At 46.6% G+C, this 17,937-nt stretch overlaps 2 protein-coding genes across 7 annotated transcripts in view; one reads left to right on the top strand and one right to left on the bottom strand.

The window, feature by feature from the left end:
- Positions 1 to 214: 214 nt before the first annotated feature.
- Positions 215 to 10,984, bottom strand: LOC148380490 (Y+L amino acid transporter 2). Its single transcript, XM_088365405.1, has 12 exons — positions 10,681 to 10,984; positions 7,506 to 7,728; positions 7,039 to 7,214; positions 6,809 to 6,951; positions 5,669 to 5,794; positions 5,412 to 5,556; positions 5,210 to 5,333; positions 4,837 to 4,940; positions 2,548 to 2,644; positions 2,253 to 2,402; positions 1,990 to 2,173; positions 215 to 1,815 (listed from the first exon to the last, which is right to left on the bottom strand). The coding sequence occupies exons 2-12, from the start codon at positions 7,638 to 7,640 to the stop codon at positions 1,721 to 1,723; spliced, it is 1,479 nt and encodes a 492-aa protein (XP_088221531.1). The 5' UTR covers positions 7,641 to 7,728; positions 10,681 to 10,984; the 3' UTR covers positions 215 to 1,720.
- stmn2b (stathmin 2b) overlaps positions 10,847 to 17,937 on the top strand; it is a 39,372-nt gene continuing 32,281 nt past the window's right edge. For 2 of the 6 annotated variants that reach the window (XM_088365415.1, XM_088365419.1), the window contains exon 1: positions 11,322 to 11,499. In XM_088365415.1, coding sequence (XP_088221541.1) covers positions 11,481 to 11,499 — 19 coding nt within the window. In that variant the 5' untranslated portion in view covers positions 11,322 to 11,480. Of the gene's footprint in view, positions 10,992 to 11,321; positions 11,635 to 14,559; positions 14,693 to 17,937 lie in introns of those variants that run through there. The other 4 variants (XM_088365414.1, XM_088365413.1, XM_088365416.1 and 1 more) reach the window with 3 other exon arrangements.

The raw sequence follows: 17,937 nt of genomic DNA, 5'->3' as shown, positions 1-17,937 counted from the left end.
ACTTGCCTGCTCGGGGAGGAGAACCAATCACAAGGAAGCTTGTGTGTAATATGATGCCCCCCCATGCATCAGGATCCTTAAGGGGGGGTTCAGTACATTATACATCTGGGACTATGGGGGGATTCCACCCGTGGGTAAATAAAATCAAATGTACACAAGTGTAATACTAAAATGTACTAAAATCAGAGGCAAAAAAAGGGCATGAGCACAGACGTCACCGCTGCAAAAAAGAACGCAACTTTATTCACATTTATAGCTATAAAAACAAACAGCACACGCGGTCGGTTTGTTCTTAATAAAAACATTTGGCACACACACAACCCCGACTATACAAACGCATGTTTGGTGTCAACAAGGAAATACATTAGATGGACAAGCAAATTAAAACTCTTGAATTGTAAATTCAGCTCTTGGAAGAGGAACAAAATATTACATATAGTAGATATATTTCTATACCAATTTTACTCACCCAGGATAATTATACACGCCAACAGCTACGTGTGATATTTCATGATCTTATTTTGTGTGGTTCTGCTGGCTAGTGGTACTTGAACAACATTAAACGACAGAACTAGCCTTGCAAAAGGGGTAGGAAAAAAAAATCCAATTACATTTTTCGAAATTCTCAGTTGAATTTCCAATGCAAGTTCCTGTTGAATTTTGAAAATACTGAATTCCAATGCAGAACATTCCCATGTAATTTTGTTTTGAAGTTCCTTATTGAGAGCCAACCTGCCATTTGATAAATTTAGTCGTATAAAATTCCGTCAGTTCCCATGGAAAGTGGCCAACCTTCGAAATTGAAGGAATTTTGCATACCTATCTAACTTTGACAATCCCAAAATGTACTCTGATAAACATTAAGGCGAGCACAAACTTGGCAGTAAGGCACACGATATGATTCATGAAGCGCGTTAAAAGCCAATGCGTTTGAGCGCCCATCCCCTTCCCATGGCACGCTGAGAATGTGCAATGTCAACTAGCCCCCCCCCCCCAAAAAATCAGCATTATGTCTTTTTTTTCTGAGAAATAAAGACTTGTTAAGTATAACACCATAATATTACAGGGGGATACTATTTTAACAATATTTGAATTTTTGGCATGGATAAAAGTAATCACAAAAGAATGAAGTATGATTTTTTTTTAAAAACAAATAAAGATGCAATGCTATGAGTCTATTTTTGTAATTTTGTACAATTTTAAAATGGAAAAAATACTGATGCCATGATTTGATTTTACATCCGTATTTGTGCACCATTTTGGACCTTCATGTGAAGAAAGTAAGCAAGTTCCGAGACACCATTTGAGCAGTACAGGAGACTCATCCAAACCATGTGATCAAGTGACGCCAGTACAATCTAAAATGAAACCTGATGTAACAGTTTTTGGCGATCAATAGGGGACGCTACAAACCAAACTTGTTCCCAGTGGTACATTCATTATGGCTCGCGGCCTCAATGGCAGCAACGATATGAGGTGTGAACCAGTCAAACAATCCCAACTCGCATGGAGGGGGGAAAAAAAAGACCATAACAATGTAAGATGTGCAACTTGAAGGCTTGTGGCCATTTTTCACAAAATGGCGGCGGGCCGTGTAGAGGCAACATGTGTCGAGTGTGCCGGTATTACTTTCTTTTTTATCCTCCTCTTCAGAGTAATATCACCCAAAAAATAAGGGATTGTCTTGAGCAGAGGTCCTTCGGTACGTTTTGTCGTTCTTTCACTCCATCTTGTCAGGGTCGATGTTGTCCAGGTCAATGTCAGGCGAGGCCACACAGCAGTAGCACAATTTTTGGGTCCAAGACGACAGCGTGTCTAAGAGGGAAAACAAGCACATTCGGCCACTGATGGACACTAACAAAGTACAAAACAAGTACAAGCATGCTTTGGTGCTTCTCACTGTGACTTTAAGCACATATGAGCCAGCCGATGCAAAAAAGACAAATAGAGAGAAACTCCGGCCATAAGCAAAATAAGTACATCTCTCACAGATGATTTTGTTGAGGAAGGCAGGCCTGGAGTTACGCGGCAGGTGGAGACATAGGAAGTAGACTGGCACGCCGGACAGCGCCACGCCGATGCCCACCAGTGAGTTGATGGTGTCGCTGTACAGCGGCACCACCACCAAGAAGATGCTGCACAGGCTGTACACGATGGGGAAGAACAAAGACAGCTGTGGGGGAAACAAAGGGAAAGAGTTGGCTATTCAAATCGGGGATGGGGGCACTGGAATGGGCAAAGGGAACGCCGACCTTGATGGGTCGATGCAAGTCAGGGGCCTTGAAGCGAAGGTAGATGAGGCTGACAATGGACAGGCCAATGAAGAGCCAGTAGTTGAAGCTGAAGTAGTTGATCAGGCGAAAGACGTCAGGCACCGACAAATACACCAGAGACATGACTCCCTAGGGGGAAAAAAAAAGAAAAACTCCATCAATTGCAAACATAAGAAATAGGCTCAAAATGATCCATTTGCTCACTTCAAAAGTTATCATGTGCATGCTGTTCTGAACTTGAGGTCTCACGCTTTGTTTTGAAGGTGACACTAACGTTAAAAAGCAGAGCGGGGATGGGGGTGAAGCGCTCGACGTGGATCATGGACAGGACGTTGGGGAGGTGGCCTTCCCGGGAGCCCACAAAAAACAACCTGAGGAAAAAAAAAAACAACAACATTATTCAATTGAGTAAATAATATACAGCGAGTGAAGAACACCATCCATCCATCCATCCATCCATCCATCCATCCTTCCATCCATCCTTCCATCCATCATCTTCCGCTTATCCGGGGTCGGGTCGCGGGGGCAGCAGCTTTAGGAGGGACTCACAGACTTCCCTCTCCCCAGCCACTTCATCCAGCTCATCCAGGGGGATCCCAAGGCGTTCCCAGGCCAGCTGAGAGACAATCTCTCCCGCGCGTCCTGGGTCGTCCCTGGGGTCTCCTACCGGTGGGACATGCCTGGAACACCTCCCCAGGGAGGCATTCTGATGAGATGCCCGAGCCACCTCATCTGGCTCCTCTCAACGTGGAGGAGCAGCGGCTCTACTCCGAGTCTCTCCCAGATGACCGAGCTTCTCACCTTATCTCTAAGGGAGAGTCCGGACATCCTGCGGAGGAAACTCATTTCGGCCACTTGTATCCTGGATCTCGGTCTTTCGGTCACGACCCATAGCTCATGACCATAGGGGAGGGTAGGAGCATAGATTGACCGATAAATCGAGAGCTTTGCCTTTTGGCTCAGCTCTCTCTTTACCACGACGGACCGGTACAGAGTCCACATTACTGCAGACGCTGCACCGATCAGCCTGTCGATCTCGCGCTCCATCCTGCCCTCACTCGTGAACAAGACCCAAAGATACTTGAACTCCTTCACTTGGGGCAGGATCTCATCCCCGATCCGGAGAGGGCATTCCACCCTTTTCTGATCGAGGACAATGGACTCGGATTTGGAGGTGCTGACCCTCATCCCGACCGCTTCACACTCGGCTGCGAACCGCTCCAGTGAGAGCTGGAGATCACGGCCTGAAGAAGCCAACAGCACCACGTCGTCTCCAAAACGCAGAGACGCGATGCTGAGGTCCCCAAACCGGACACCCTCAACGCCTCAGCTGCACCTAGAACTTCTGTCCATAAAAATTACGAACAGAATCGGTGACAAAGGGCAGCCTTGGCGGAGTCCAACCCTCACTGGGAACGAATCCGACTTACTGCCGGAAATGTGGACCAAACTCTGGCATCGGTGATACAGGGACCGAACCGCCCTTTATCAGTTGGCTCAGCACCCCGTACTGCCGAAGCACCTTCCACAGAACCTCCCGAGGGACACAGTCGAACGCCATCTCCAAGTCCACAAAACACATGTGGACTGGTTGGGCGAACTCCCATGCACCCTCGAGGATCCTGCCGAGGGTGTAGAGCTGGTCCACTGTTCCACGGCCAGGACGAACGCCACACTGCTCCTCCTGAATCCGAGGTTTGACGTCCCGACAGACCCTCCTCTCCAGCACCCCTGAATAGACCTTACCAGGGAGGCTGAGGAGTGTGATTCCCCTGTAATTGGAACACACCCTCCGGTCCCCCTTCTTAAAGAGGGGAACCACCACCCCAGTCTGCGAATCCAGAGGCACCGTCCCCGATGTCCACCCAATGTTATAGAGGCGTGTCAGCCATGACAGCCCCACAACATCCAGAGCCTTTAAGAACTCTGGGCGGATCTCATCCACCCCCAGGGCCTTGCCACCAAGGAGTTTTTTAACTACCTCAGTGACTTCGACCCCAGAGATTGGAGAGTCCGCCTCAGAGCCTCCAGGCCCTGCTTCCACAATGGAAGGCGTGTAGGTGGAATTGAGGAGGTCTTCGAAGTATTCTCCCCACCAACTCACGACGTCCCGAGTCGAGGTCGAGGTGAAGAACACCATGTTACACTTAATAATTTTCATAGAAAAATAAATCTAAGAACCAAAACACAAACTGTATTGTTTGGACTTGATTTATGCATCTTAGCCACCGCCCCTTTTTTTTATTGTTTTTACAGAATAATGATATGAATGTTACGGCACTTGAGAAAGTTTATCTTTCGACTTTTGGAATTTGTGAGTTCAATTCAGTCAAAACGTTTGACTGTGTCTGAACTCTTGGCCACCTGGGGGCAGTATATATGAGCCAATCAAGACTGCTCGGTAAGGATAAAAGTCTCTTACCACGGAGGAAGAACAACATGCCTGTAAGTATTGTTATATTGTCTGCCCACGTGCGCTGCTGCACCTCCTTTGCTCACAAAGAAAACAAAGTCAAATGAAATGTCCTAAACAAGTGTATCAATGAGCTCATCAAACTGTGACCTGGAGGCAGCGATGATGGAGGAGTTGAGCCCGCCGTAGCAGGAAATGGCCACAGACAGTGGGATTAGCCAGCGGGCCCAGCCCAGAACCTCGTCTGCAAACGTCTGAGGAGAGAATGGTGGCGCCATTTGTATTTGCGGTCAAAAGGAAGGCAGCAGCTGGCCATGTGCAAACAATTACGGTGCACTAATCGCATGGCCGGGGCCGCGAAAGTAATTAAGTTGACCGGCAGACTTTTCGATTGGAAGTTGAGCGGACCGGCTGCAATACTAAGTACACCTGCGCCTCCGGCGGCATCCAGACCGAGAACAAGATTCAAAAGCTCCGCTTTGATTGTGGAAAACGTTGCGCGAGCGGCGTGTGAAGTACTGACCACGGCGACGGCGTCGCTGGCGAGCACCTGGTCAACATCCATGACCACGTAGTAGGCCACGTTGGTCAAGATGTAGATGATGGTGACGATGGGCATGGAAATGGCGATGCTCAAGGGGAGATTCCTGCCAGGAGAAAATCAAGTGCTAATAATTTGAGGACGAGCGGGCGACATGACATGGTTTACTCGCTTTTCTTTCTACCTCTCCGGGTCCTTGATCTCCTCTGTGATGAAGTTGAGCGTGTCCCAGCCGGAGTAGGAGTAGAGCGCCGAGTAGAGCGCCAGTGCCATGTCGCCGCCGTTCAGCTTGGAGCCTCGGAACGAGTCCTCAAAGTTTTGATTGAAACCTGTCGGCAAAGCAAGCGCAGGCGGATGACGGATGGAAGCAGATGGAGCGAAGGAAGGCGATACGTCGCCGTCCAATTGTAGACTTGAGCGAACGCACTCGACAACTCGTACCTTGGCCCAGCTTTACAAAGCCGGCGATGATGATAACAATGAGCGCCAGCACTTTGGCCACAGTGGAGATGACCTGAAGAACGGCTCCCCACTTCACCTTCAAACAGTTCACGCACGTCAGCAGGCCTGAGGAAAAGGCGGGTGGGCGGAAGGCATCAGGGCAAAGGAGGTCACTGGGGCAAAAGTGAACTTTCACAGTGCGTTTGTCAGGCACATAGCAGGTACATGCCTGCTTGAATCAAACCAGACATACAAGCCATGTTGGCAGCAACATGTGCCCCGTGAAAATTATCCATCCATCCATCCATCCATTTTCTGAACCGCTTAGTCCCCACAGGGGTCGCGGGCGTGCTGGAGCCTATCCCAGCCGTCATTGGGCAGTAGGCGGGGGACACCCTGAACCGGTTGCCAGCCAATCGCAGGGCACACAGAGACAGACAACCATTCGCACCCACACTCATACCTAGGGACAATTTGGAGCCAAATTAGCCAACAAAATTTGACTCCCGAGGTTAGCAAGTGCAAAAGCCTCCTCGGAGAGCGGTCACACAAATGCGGCTGAGCTCGGGGAAGATCGACCCGTTGGAGTTAGCGACGGGGGTCGGCCGGCTTGATTTCGCAAGGTCCGCGTACATTTAACGAGGCCTGACCCGCCCGGTTGGAGGTGTTATCAGCTCTGAGCAAACAAGCGCTTTGGTCTTAACACACTCCAACCCAGACGAGATCAGATGAACGGGGGGAAATGTTACTTGGCACTTGACTGGACATTTGTAAAGCGCTGCAGTGCTACACTAAACTATGAACAAGGAACAGAACCCGTCACTAACCATCAGAACCATTTTGAAATACAATCTAATTGTGATTTTTTTTCCTTAAGCATTTTAACCTTCATAGGTAAAAAAAAATCTGAATTTTCAATCAGATATTTATTTACAAAAAAACAGTGAATATTTTGCAAAATTCTGTCATGGGGATTTCGTCGAAACAAATTTTATAAAGCAGAGAATCATTTTTTCACTACTGAAGTGTTTTAAGAGAAATTTTCGTGACGTCTCACCTGAGTTTTAAAAGACTGACACATGAGAGGACGGAGGTTTGAAAACATTTTCCAGTGAAGTTTGACTCTGCTGCAAAACTCACAAATAATGGCAGCGGCGATGAGGCGCACGGCGTAATAGGGGGCGGAGCATGTGGTGAAAAAGGGCTGCACCAGGTAACTGGAGAAGGTCAAGGCAATCACCGCCTGGCATGCCGGTTCCACAATCAACAGTGACGTCCACAGCCTGCCAAGGAAGAAGAAGAAAAACCAGACGGGACGCGTGAGTGACGGGAGGCGTGTGCTGCCGAGGCCGTCGGACAGGTTAGCGTACCGGATGAATGCCAGGAAGCTCCCGAAGGCCTCCAAGATGTACGCATAGGAGGCTCCTGACTTGCGGATGGTGGTGCCCAGCTCAGCGTAACACAAGGCGCCGAAAACGGAGAAGACCCCTCCGACCGCCCAGATGACCAGCGACATGCCGAAGGAGCCGGTGTACAGGAGCACCCCCTGCGATGGTGGAGAAACACGTTGGGTCAAGATAACAGGCATTCATTGGATTTTTTTGTATGAAAATTACAACGTTGCAAATTGGTTGCAGTTGGTTTCTTTTTTTTTGGTGTGCTCTTGACCTGCATTTGCCTTTTGTTTGAACAAAGTTGAAGTTAATGTGTAATTGTTGGACTCCAAAATTGTCATCTCAAAAGGAACAAGTTGCAGTATCAGCTTAGCAATCTTTGCGCTAGCAACGCAAGCATAGTCTGACGCAATCACGAGCCCCCACCGCTCCTCTTACGTCACCTTGGGCGACACGAAGATGCCGGAGCCGATCATGTTGCCCACGATGAGGCAGACACCGTGCAGCAGGGAGATCTCCTGCTTCAGGCGTACGCCGCCGCTGCCTTGCGACGTCGGGTGCGCCTCCTCCGCGACCATGCTGATGGGCTCCTGGCTACCACCTCCAATAAGCACAGAGTAAAAACGCAGCCAGGAGAGCTGGAGGGAAGAGAAGAGTGGGTTGGGACTAGAGAGAGGGTGTGGGACAGGGAGGGAAAGAGAGACACGTGAGCGAGCGAGCGAGCGAGCTTGTTGCTCATATATAATGGCAGTTGACAAGCAGTTCCACTCAAGAGTGATACGAGAAACGTTGTGGCGTGGCAATCATTCAAATTCACAGCCGCGCGCAATCACGACAACTGAAATGTCTCACAATTTAGTGTTAGCAATTTCTTTAGTAGACATTGTTGCAATTGGTAAGCAAGAGTTTGCTTTTGAAATTAAAAAAAGGCAACACGAGTTCTTGGCATTTTTTGGGTGCTGCGTTTGGCCTGAGGTCTTTGTTGACTAGTTAGGATTTGCAACAAGGCGAGACCTCAACGAGGCATGAAGTGCAAATTTGAGCTCGTGCACTTGCGTGCCAAGAGTACATCACGGAGAGAGTGACAGAAGGTGGTACCAGGCGTTGTGAGTGTGTGTGTGTGTGTGTGTGTGGGGGGGGGGGGGGGTATGAGGTCTCAGACTTTCACGTGTCATTTCCATACAGTCACATTCCTGAGGCTGGGGGGTTAAAACAAGAAATGGGATTAAAATCCGGTGGTCACCTGATGCCGTCTGCTTAAAACGCTTATCTTGAAAACCAGCATTTTGCTTTTACTTTGCATACCAAATGATTTTACCAAAGAGGCGTTAAACAGTGTGTAGGTCAAAATGCTGGCATGAATGTTATCTGGCAGCTATGTCAACCATCTAGACAGGGATGAGAATGGCAAATGTGAAAAGGCACGGAAAAGTAGCGGGGATAGATATAGTGTATATCAGGGGTCACCAACACGGTGCCCGCGGGCACCAGGTCGCCCGTGAGGACCGCATGAGTCGCCCGCAGAACTGTTCTAAAATTAGCTCAAAATAGCGGCACTTGTCAGTGAGCTGCATCTATTTATTTTACAGTCAAACCTCGGCTTTCGAACGTCCCGGTTCTCGAAATAATTGGAATTCGAACCAAAAAAATTCGAGATATTTTTGCTTCGGTTGTCAAACAAAATTCGGAGGTCGAACCTCGCGAGATGAGCCGGGAAGACCCGAGAAAACCCGACCGCGCGGCCTGGATGCCGACTGAGTCCGTTGTTATTGTATTTTCGTTACTTTGAGGATTGTATTAACCCCTAATCATGCCTCCAAAGAAAGCAAGTGGAAGCAGTAAAGCCATCCTAAAACAAAAAGACGCTCTTAAAGCAATGCTACAGTGGGCGCCCGGCGTGCGGCGGTTGCGCGATCGGACCAAATTAAGAGCCCTGCGCAATGAGTTCCACTTAAATTTTGGAAAGTACATCAGGACTTTAAAAATATCTAGTAAATTTTAGCGACGGCTCTGTCACAATAATGCGACCAACGCGGTGCAGTTGCGCGGTCGGCGACGCGCTACGGTTGCGCGTTCGGCGGTGCGCTGCGGTTGCGCGATCGGACCAAATTAAGCTCCCTGCGCCCTGAGGTCCACTTAAAAGTTTAAAAGTACATCAGGACTTTAGAAATATTTTCTAAATTATAGCGACCTCTCTGTGACAATAATGCGACCAGGGCGGGGCAGTTGCGCGGTCGGCGACGCGCTACTGTTGCGCTTCGGCGGTGCGCTGCAGTTGCGCGATTGGACAAAATTAAGCTCCCTGCACACTTAGGTCCACTTAAATTTGGGGAAGTACATTAGGACTTTAAAAATATTTTCTAAATTTCAGCGACGGCTCTGTCACAATAATGCGACCTGCGCGGTGGGCGACGCGCGACGGTTGCGCGTTCGGCGGTGCGCTGCAGTTTCGCGATCCGACAAATATGCGCAAATGAAAAACTGCTTAAAAAAGGCGGGGTTTTTTTTGTCTTGAAACGGATTTAAAAAAACAAAAACATTATTTGTAATGGGAAAACCAGATTCGGAATTCGACCAATTCGCTTCTCGAACCGCCTTCTGGAACGGATTGTGGTCAAAAACCAAGGTTTGACTGTATTTTTGCTATTCTTGTTAAAATCACACTTACATGTGAACTGGAAATGACAATAATAACACATAGTAAAAGCCAAATTAAGCAAATTGGCTATTTCAGAATTGTGTGTCAAACTGGTAGCCCTTTGCCTTAATCAGTACCCAGGAAGTAGCTCTCGGATTAAGAAAGGTTGGTGACCCATGGTGTATATAGATATATCTACCCCCCCCCACACACACACACACACTTAATTAATTTCAGACAATTTAGGCACTGCGTTTCCTTCACGTGTGTGCAAGAACAATCATTGTTGCAGATGTTCTTGCAGCCATTTATTGAACAGGACAAACGGTCAAAGGTACGATACAAAATACAATTAAATGCGCTTGCAAGAAGATCGGCCACAACTCACACCTCAATATAATTGTCATTGGCTTGGTCGCAGAACGAATGAAACTTTTAAAGCAGGAAGCACTTTTAGTTATACCCTAAAACCGCTCCCAAATGTGAACTATCATCAGCTCTGTGCTTTAATTTGCATTGCTCCAAATAATAGTGAAATGAAATCCGGTGACGACGACCTCCCCTAATCATCGTTGGTCAATGACGTCACGGGCAGCGTTTTCTTCCACTACTTGAAAATGTTTGCAGTCGTCGATGAGAAAAATACGACTGTTGCTCACACTGGCCGATAAGAACTATCAAGGAGGAAAACGGGTGTCGTGCCGCAGTGACCAGTCAACACGTCTTTGGAAAGCTAACGAGAAGCACAAGCATGTTGCTCGTGCTAACGTTTAGCATGAGGTGACGCCATATGCTAATGTAAAAGGATGCTGCTGATGCTAGCCTGCCAAATGCCCGCCTCGCTGTCTCCCACTTGGCTTCTTTTGCATTGCTCCCATCCCCTCCCTGGCTAATAATCAATTACAAAGGGGAAACGTGTAGGGTGGGAAGGGAGAAAGAGGAAGACATGTTTAAGGGTAAAAAAAAACGAACATGCATACCGGCGTGTGCAGCCACCAGGAAGAATGCGTGAGGCGAGACGCGCGGCTTCTTCGGGGCGGTTGAATGAACTAGCCTGCCCACATCTGTCGTTAGCTAGCCGGCTAAGCTCCTCCTCCCCAATTCAAAAGTCACCAAGGATGCTTCCGTGGTCGATTGCAAACTTGTCTGTCCGGCCGACACATTCACAGCTGCACCATTCATAAACCGTGACATGGTTTTCTTGTTTTTTCATTTCCAGCGGAACCCCGTAGTAGTGACTTCGCGCAGGAATTTAGTGCAGCCGGAGGGGTATGAGTCGCCATGTCATCAGGTAATTAGGATCCCTCCGCCCGAGGTGAGGTTAGTCCATTCACTCGGGTATTAAATACCCACGTTGTAGCCTCCTGTGATAATAAGACATCAAATAAATCATTGTGCCCTCAATTTGCATCATAGGTACTATCTGTCAGCACCATTGATTCAATAAAATAGGAACCCAAATGGCACCCAATTAGGTCCAAATGCAGCAATTTTTGGAGGTTTCATATGGAGCATTGTGGCTTTCATTTGGAGCATTATTTTACCAGCCGCATTGGTGTTTCATTCATGGATTTTATCGAGGGCCATTTGGGGTCCTTAGTTTGATTTTATTCTGAAGGGCCAGGCGGCACACGCACACCCCTGCCACCTGCTTCCTGTAGCTCATAACGAAGTAGCAGGCGGACCGGCAGCCCCCTTTTAGCTTTGCTGACTCAGTGCCTTGGCAGCAGTTGTGCCCATCCCTGAGAACGAGCAGCAGCAGCAGCCCCGCACCGTGCAAATGGCCAAGACCGCAATTGGTGAGCTTTGGATTTTTCTCACCATCATTATCACCACCATTCAGATTCTCAGGACGATGAGCATTGCATGTCTGCATGAGGATGCTGGGAAGGGATGCGGCGACAGCCAACGCACAAAATGCTGAGGACAGACAGGTTAAGTAGGAGCGGCTCTGCATGTTCTGCGCACCCAAAACCCAAATGTTCATATTGTGTGTGTGTGTGCGCGCGCGCGCGCGTGTGTGTGTGTGTGTGTGTGTGTGTGTGTGTGTGTGTGTGTGTGTGTGTGTGTGTGTGTGTGTGTGTGTGTGTGTGTGTGTGTGTGTGTGTGTGTGTGTGTGTGTGTGTGTGTGTGTGTGTGTGTGTGTGTGTGTGTGTGTGTGTGTGTGTGTGTATGTGTGTGTGTGTGTGTGTGTGTGTGTGTGTGTGTATGTGTGTGTGTATGTATGCATGTATGTATGTATATAGGGGGGCAAATTCATATTTTGGATGCAAAACCTTTTTTCTCCTCCTGAATCAGAACCCTTATGAAGCACGGCTCCGTTTGCGAGCCACGTTTGATTAATTGTCTAACAAATCAAGTTTTTTTTTCTCCGCTTACACGGGCGTTGCAGTAGTGGCTGCGCCTGACTCACGGCCACGCAGCATAATGCAGAGCCAGCGACCCCACCCAACATCGTTGGTGGCCCTCCTCAGCCGCCACTCCCCACCCTCCTGCTCTTTCTCCTCCTTCACCCTGCCATCTTCATTGCAAATTTGCTCTTTTTAGGTCACCGTGCGTTTTCCGTTTTGCCGGGAGCAATTTCTATTGTGCATGGGTGTCATCGTTTTGTGGCTGACTGGCGAGAAGGTGATGAGATTATTGGCAACGTGCGAAAATGTGCAAAATGGAATACAAGGGCATGCGTTTTCGGCCTCTGCATTGGTTTTGGTCTGAGCATTAGCAGCACAGATTTATTGTCAAAGCGGCAGTCTTGTTTGTGTTCTGCTCAAAGAAGTGCTTGATGGATGGGGTGTGCGCGCAGACAAACAGTGAGGAGGGGGGCACCGGCGTCCATGGCAATTTATATATTTATTTGCGACCACCGCCCTCCATTTTGCCCCATTTCTTGGCCAAAAATGAAAAGGGCAAGGCAGGTTTCTAGCTGCTCCTCATTATTTCACACAAGTCCTCTTGAGGCTCAACTGTAAAGCGGTGTGCCGTCTTGCACCACTTTCAGCATGGCTACAGAGTGTCGACTAGAAAGTGATTTGCCAGAATTAAAACACTCGAAAATGTCCATGTTCATCTCCTGAACAAATCCTCCAAAGTGACTCTGAAGTAAAGCCTTTGACTTCCCAACAGCATGTAGACAAGAAAGTGTGGCGCCTCCCACCAGACTGCAAATGAGAAAGTAACACGTCCATCCCAACCAAGCAAACAAGCGTGTGGCCCTTGCAGCCCCGCCACTTCAAGTCATGTTGTCCCTTTATTGGGCGACAAAGCGGCACGATGATGGTGGCCTCTTCATGGCGGCACATCCGGCGTCTGCCCTTGCCCAAGGGAAATCGGGCCCACACTCGGGCGCCTTTTTCTCGTCTATTGTCCAAATACGTGTGGCCGGCACCCCCCCCCCCCCCCCCCCCCTGTTTCCCTTCTGTCACCGTGCATTTGTCAGCGAGGCGCACCGCTCAAATGGCTCGGATGGCTCAGATGACGATTGCTCTTTAAAAGCAACCTGAGAGGAACAAATGACATCAGATGATGAGCGGGATGTCAACCAGCACCCCACCCCACCCATCAAGGTCCCCTAAGTAACACCTTTTTGTTTTTGACAGTGCTTACAGTAATTTAGATAATGGACCAGTTCTAAGTACGACTATATTTGTAGTGGTGATAGAATAAGTAAAATAAATGACCACAGACCAAGGTTTGAATTGAACTGCCGGCTTATTTTAGTAGAGAAAATAGTTGACATACAAATTACAAACAATAGACATACAATTTACATTTAAACTCAACATTAGTTGAAGAAAATAATTTCCCTTTCAGTTAAACTTTTCAGTTTAAGGAATTTTAGTTTCAACCCGGGTTGTTTTATTAACTCTAAGGTTCAATCTGTTTAGTTACCTCACTTTGTGTTGTTTGAATAACATTCAGTACAGGTAAGTAATTCGAAAGTCATAGTAAATCTAATTTGAGTTCAGTTAAAGCCACTTTTAAATTACCACCATTTCACTAATTTTGTTCAAACCAATCAATATTTCAATAACACCCTTACAGCATCATCACATATATAGTTAACAAAAATAAAAGTGACAAAATGTACAAAACTCAAAACAATTCAGCAAAAGACTGAAAAACTTTCAATATCCAAATGTGTCTATATCCCTTCACTTGGCTTCTCCTGATTTTCCTGAATAGACAGTCAATCCTTTCCGTATCCACTTCGGTGTAGCACAGGAAAAAAATAGATAGATCCTACCAGGTTCGATAAACAACGTCCAGCGAGTGCTCTCCGCACCTGCGTGAGAGACCATTCAAAGGCCTCTTTGGTGGCTCGCCATCTTGCGACTCGCACAAGAAAATCAGCTTCGTTATTAGTTCAGATGTTTCTGAACCAACTCTCGTGAATCAAGTCCCGTTCCGCACTTAGTGCATTACCAAGGTGAAAAGAAAGTTTAAAAACTGAAAAATATGTTCATCAAATACAAAAAAACTTTATATAATCCTGTTTCACTCTCTCTCTTCCCTTTAGTTTAACGTCCCGTGTTTAGGGCACCTTCGTCGTCATCCCGAAAAAGAACGGCGGGAAAAAAAAAAAAGTAGAGTTTGCATTTTTGGTCACATGGGTCTTTTCATTACGTTATCATGTCTCCTCCAAAATAAAAGTGCATGTTCACACTTTTATCATTTTAACAAATACAAAACATGAATAAAATAATGAATTTGTATTGCTTTAATTTAAATGCTTTTAATCTGTGTTGGTCTGTTTAGAAGATATTTACAATGTACTTTCTTTATGACTGTTTTTATTAACAGGCTCTTATTTTACAAGGCTATGTTAACCTGGGTTACACCCTCCCTGGTTAAATCTATGCAAGTCCTTTTGCATAATGCATAGTTTAGAGTACTTTGATCTCATGGTTCTCCTCATGGTTCTCGGTGTAATTTGTTACTTAAGCTCTGGAACAAAGATTGAACTATGCTCACAAGAGGGGTTCCTAACTGAGGGTAGGTTAACCTTTTGGGTTTTGTTCTCTCTCGAGAAGATCTTCTGACAACTTGGTCAGATTCTGGGACATTTTCTTCATTGTCATCTGTCACAGTTTCAGTGTCATTTACTTAAGTTTTTCTTGTTTCCTCATTGTCAGTCTGGTTTAAATCCGGAGAATTTCCCTTTTCACTCAGGTGAGTACTTGATTCTCCTTCCTTTTCAGGTGATTTTTCCAGTTCCGGCAATTTTTCAGTTTCAATTGAATCCTTTGGAGCATTATCAGACAACATCAAAGGCTCTGGAATTACATCATTATCTGGTTTAGTCTGTTCATCACCAAGATTGGAATGTGGTCTGGGAAGAACTACCTTATATTCCTCAAGTGACCTTGAGATCTCCAGTGGAGGACCTGAAGAGTAGTATAAAGGGTAGTGTTGGATTTTGTCCACAATTTAGGGAGCGCGTTATCTGCGCCTCACGGCAAAAGCCTTTGCCAATCACCTGTTATTCAATTTACTCACTGCGTGCTCGTTTGATTTCTTCAGATTTAGGAAAATGCAAAGACACTGAAGCAGAAATTAGACTTAGACAGCTTGGTTGAGTTCAATCACAATTCTTGTTCAAAAAGCTCTGTTTTCAGGAAAGTGCAATACAGCGCTGGGCCCTTCAAGAGCGGAAAGTCTCCATTCAGAAAAGGGCCCGGTCCAAGGTTGTTAGATCAGTTTTATATTCAGTAGCACATTGTGGGCCGGGATTGATGGGCGATGAGTCTTCGGGGTGGGGCAAGTTCGAAGGAGAGTCTGCTTCCATGCGAGTGGTGCTGGTTATGGGCGATTCGGTGTGTTGGTGGGGGCTGTTGGTGTGTGTGTGTGGAGGGGGTTGTTGTCTTCCATCCCGTATCTCGGCCTTGGCGATCATCTTTGGCCGAGTTCTCGGGTGGCTCCTTCTGGCACCAGCTGGTTTTATCTCCACGTGACCTTCCTGTGAACATTCTCCTCCAATCTCGGACATACACTGTCGTACCGCATTCAACCGTATCTTTTTCTTTGTGAGGCCAAGATATTTCCCTCTGTGCAGAACGTTCAGTAGTAATCAAAAACTGGCGTCTAGCATTAGTCAAAACATAAGATACAATCAAGTACTGAACGGTCAAGACGACTGTGGCCGTGTCCATGATTCAGAGAAAAAACATCAGGCATGCATTCCACAGTTCCTTAAGGGTCATCAAGGTATTTAGGCAATATATCAAAAGTCATTTGTTATTTCAAAGTCCTCAGAAATATATATATCAGATCATAAAGTTATAAAAACCTTTCTCATCACCACTTATCAAAAATGTCTAGTTATGTCTTCTTTATTGATTTGGTGTGTAGGTATAATTATATGCTTCAAATGTTTCTTTTATTTATTTAATATGTGAATATACTTGTCTGCTTATGTACTTTATTCAATGAGGTTTGAGCATATCTGTTTTTGTAGCGAGGCAGGACTTTTTGTATTTCGACCTCATTCCTTCAGTAGTTATCCTCTTCCTCAGAGTTGTAGTCAGGTTCAGGTTCTTCAGAGTCTGGTATTGGATGTTGTCGTGTGATTGATCGACGGGGCTTCTCTTGTACTGCAGGAGAATTTACAGGGACAGATGGCAGAAATCCGCATGGTAACAAAAGGTCTCTGTGCAAGGTTCTAGTAGGACCATTTTGATGTTCTGGTCTTACTATATACACAGGTAAGTTGTCCGTTTGACTCACAACCACATGAACCGTGGACTCCCATCTATCAGCCAACTTGTGTTTCCCCCTTATTCGGATATTCTTCACAAGCACACGATCACCAACAGTTAAGGCAGATTCAGTTACATGTTTGTCATATCTGCTTTTGTTTTGTTCAGCAGCTTTAGCAGCATTTGTGATAGCCAGTTGGTAACTCTCTTGGAGGTGAGATTTGAGAGCTTTGACATACTGTGAATGAGATTGTCGCTGACGTTGGTTCCGAGGAAGATTTAAGGCAAGGTCTATTGGTAGTCGAGGTTGTCTTCCAAACATTAATTCGTAAGGTGTAAACCCTGTGCTATCGTGTCTGGCACAGTTATACGCATGCACAGGTGGTTTTACAAAGTCATGCCAATGCCTCTTGTCTTCATCTTTGAGTGTACCTAACATGTTTAGTAAGGTACGATTGAATCGTTCTACAGGGTTTCCCCTGGGATGATAAGGTGAAGTCCTAACTTTTTGTATTCCAGCCAAGTTACATAGTTCTTTGATAGTTTTTGATTCAAAGTCCGCTCCTTGATCACTATGCAACTTCTCAGGAAAACCATAGTGGATGAAGAAGTTTTCCCACAGGGCCTTCGCTACAGTTCGAGCTTTTTGGTTAGGCGTTGGAGTTGCAACAGCGTACTTTGTAAAGAAGTCTGTGATTACAAGGACATCTTTTGTAGAACTGCGGTCTGGTTCGATCGACAAAAAGTCAGTACATACTAACTCCAGGGGTCTGGTAACTTGTATGTTTACCAAGGGTGCTGCCTTCTCTGGCAATGTTTTTCGGCAGACGCACCTTTGACAACTTTTGATCTTTTGCTCTATGTCTGCGGCCATTTTTGGCCAGAAGAATCTGGCTCTGATGAGGTCAAGGGTACGGTCAAACCCAAGATGGCCTATGTCATCATGGAGACTTTTCAACGCCATGGGTCTGAGACTTTCAGGAAGGGCAAGTTGATACTGGGTTTCACCAAGTTTCCTCTTCCGGTACAAAACACCATTCTGCATCACAAGTTTGTTTAGTTCACGCAGAAAGATGGAAAGTTGTGGAAGGTCTTTCCGTAGCGTAGGAGAAGATGTTTCAGCCGTTTCAAGCTGGTGTATGATTTCATTTATGACAGGATCATTTCTTTGACTTTGTCTTAACTCCTCTTCCGGGATGCTTGGAATTTCAGGGAGAATGTCACACTGGTGGAAGCTATCAGGAACAGCATCAGCGGACATGGACAAAGACGTTACAAGTGGATATGTAAGAGCATCGTGGTCTGAGTCGAGAGATTGGAGGACTCGGTGTTTTTCACAGATTGCTCTCACTGCATGAGGAGGACCATGAGTGAAAAGATGGGCTCCAGGTAAGTGATGTTGGACAAACTGGCGAATTCTCTCTTGTTCTTTTAGGGAAACACGGTCATTTATTGGCTCTGTGTGTGGACGGCGTGATAATCCGTCTGCATCAGCATTTTGGTTTCCTGCTCTGTACCGGAGGTTGAACTCGAAAGTAGAGA

The sequence above is a fragment of the Syngnathus floridae genome, chromosome 21, assembly GCF_059516105.1.
Source record: "Syngnathus floridae isolate MCC-2025c chromosome 21, RoL_Sflo_1.0, whole genome shotgun sequence".
NCBI lineage: Eukaryota > Metazoa > Chordata > Actinopteri > Syngnathiformes > Syngnathidae > Syngnathus > Syngnathus floridae.
The sequence above is the reverse complement of the archived record's forward strand: the minus strand, read 5'-3'. Positions and strand labels throughout refer to the sequence as shown.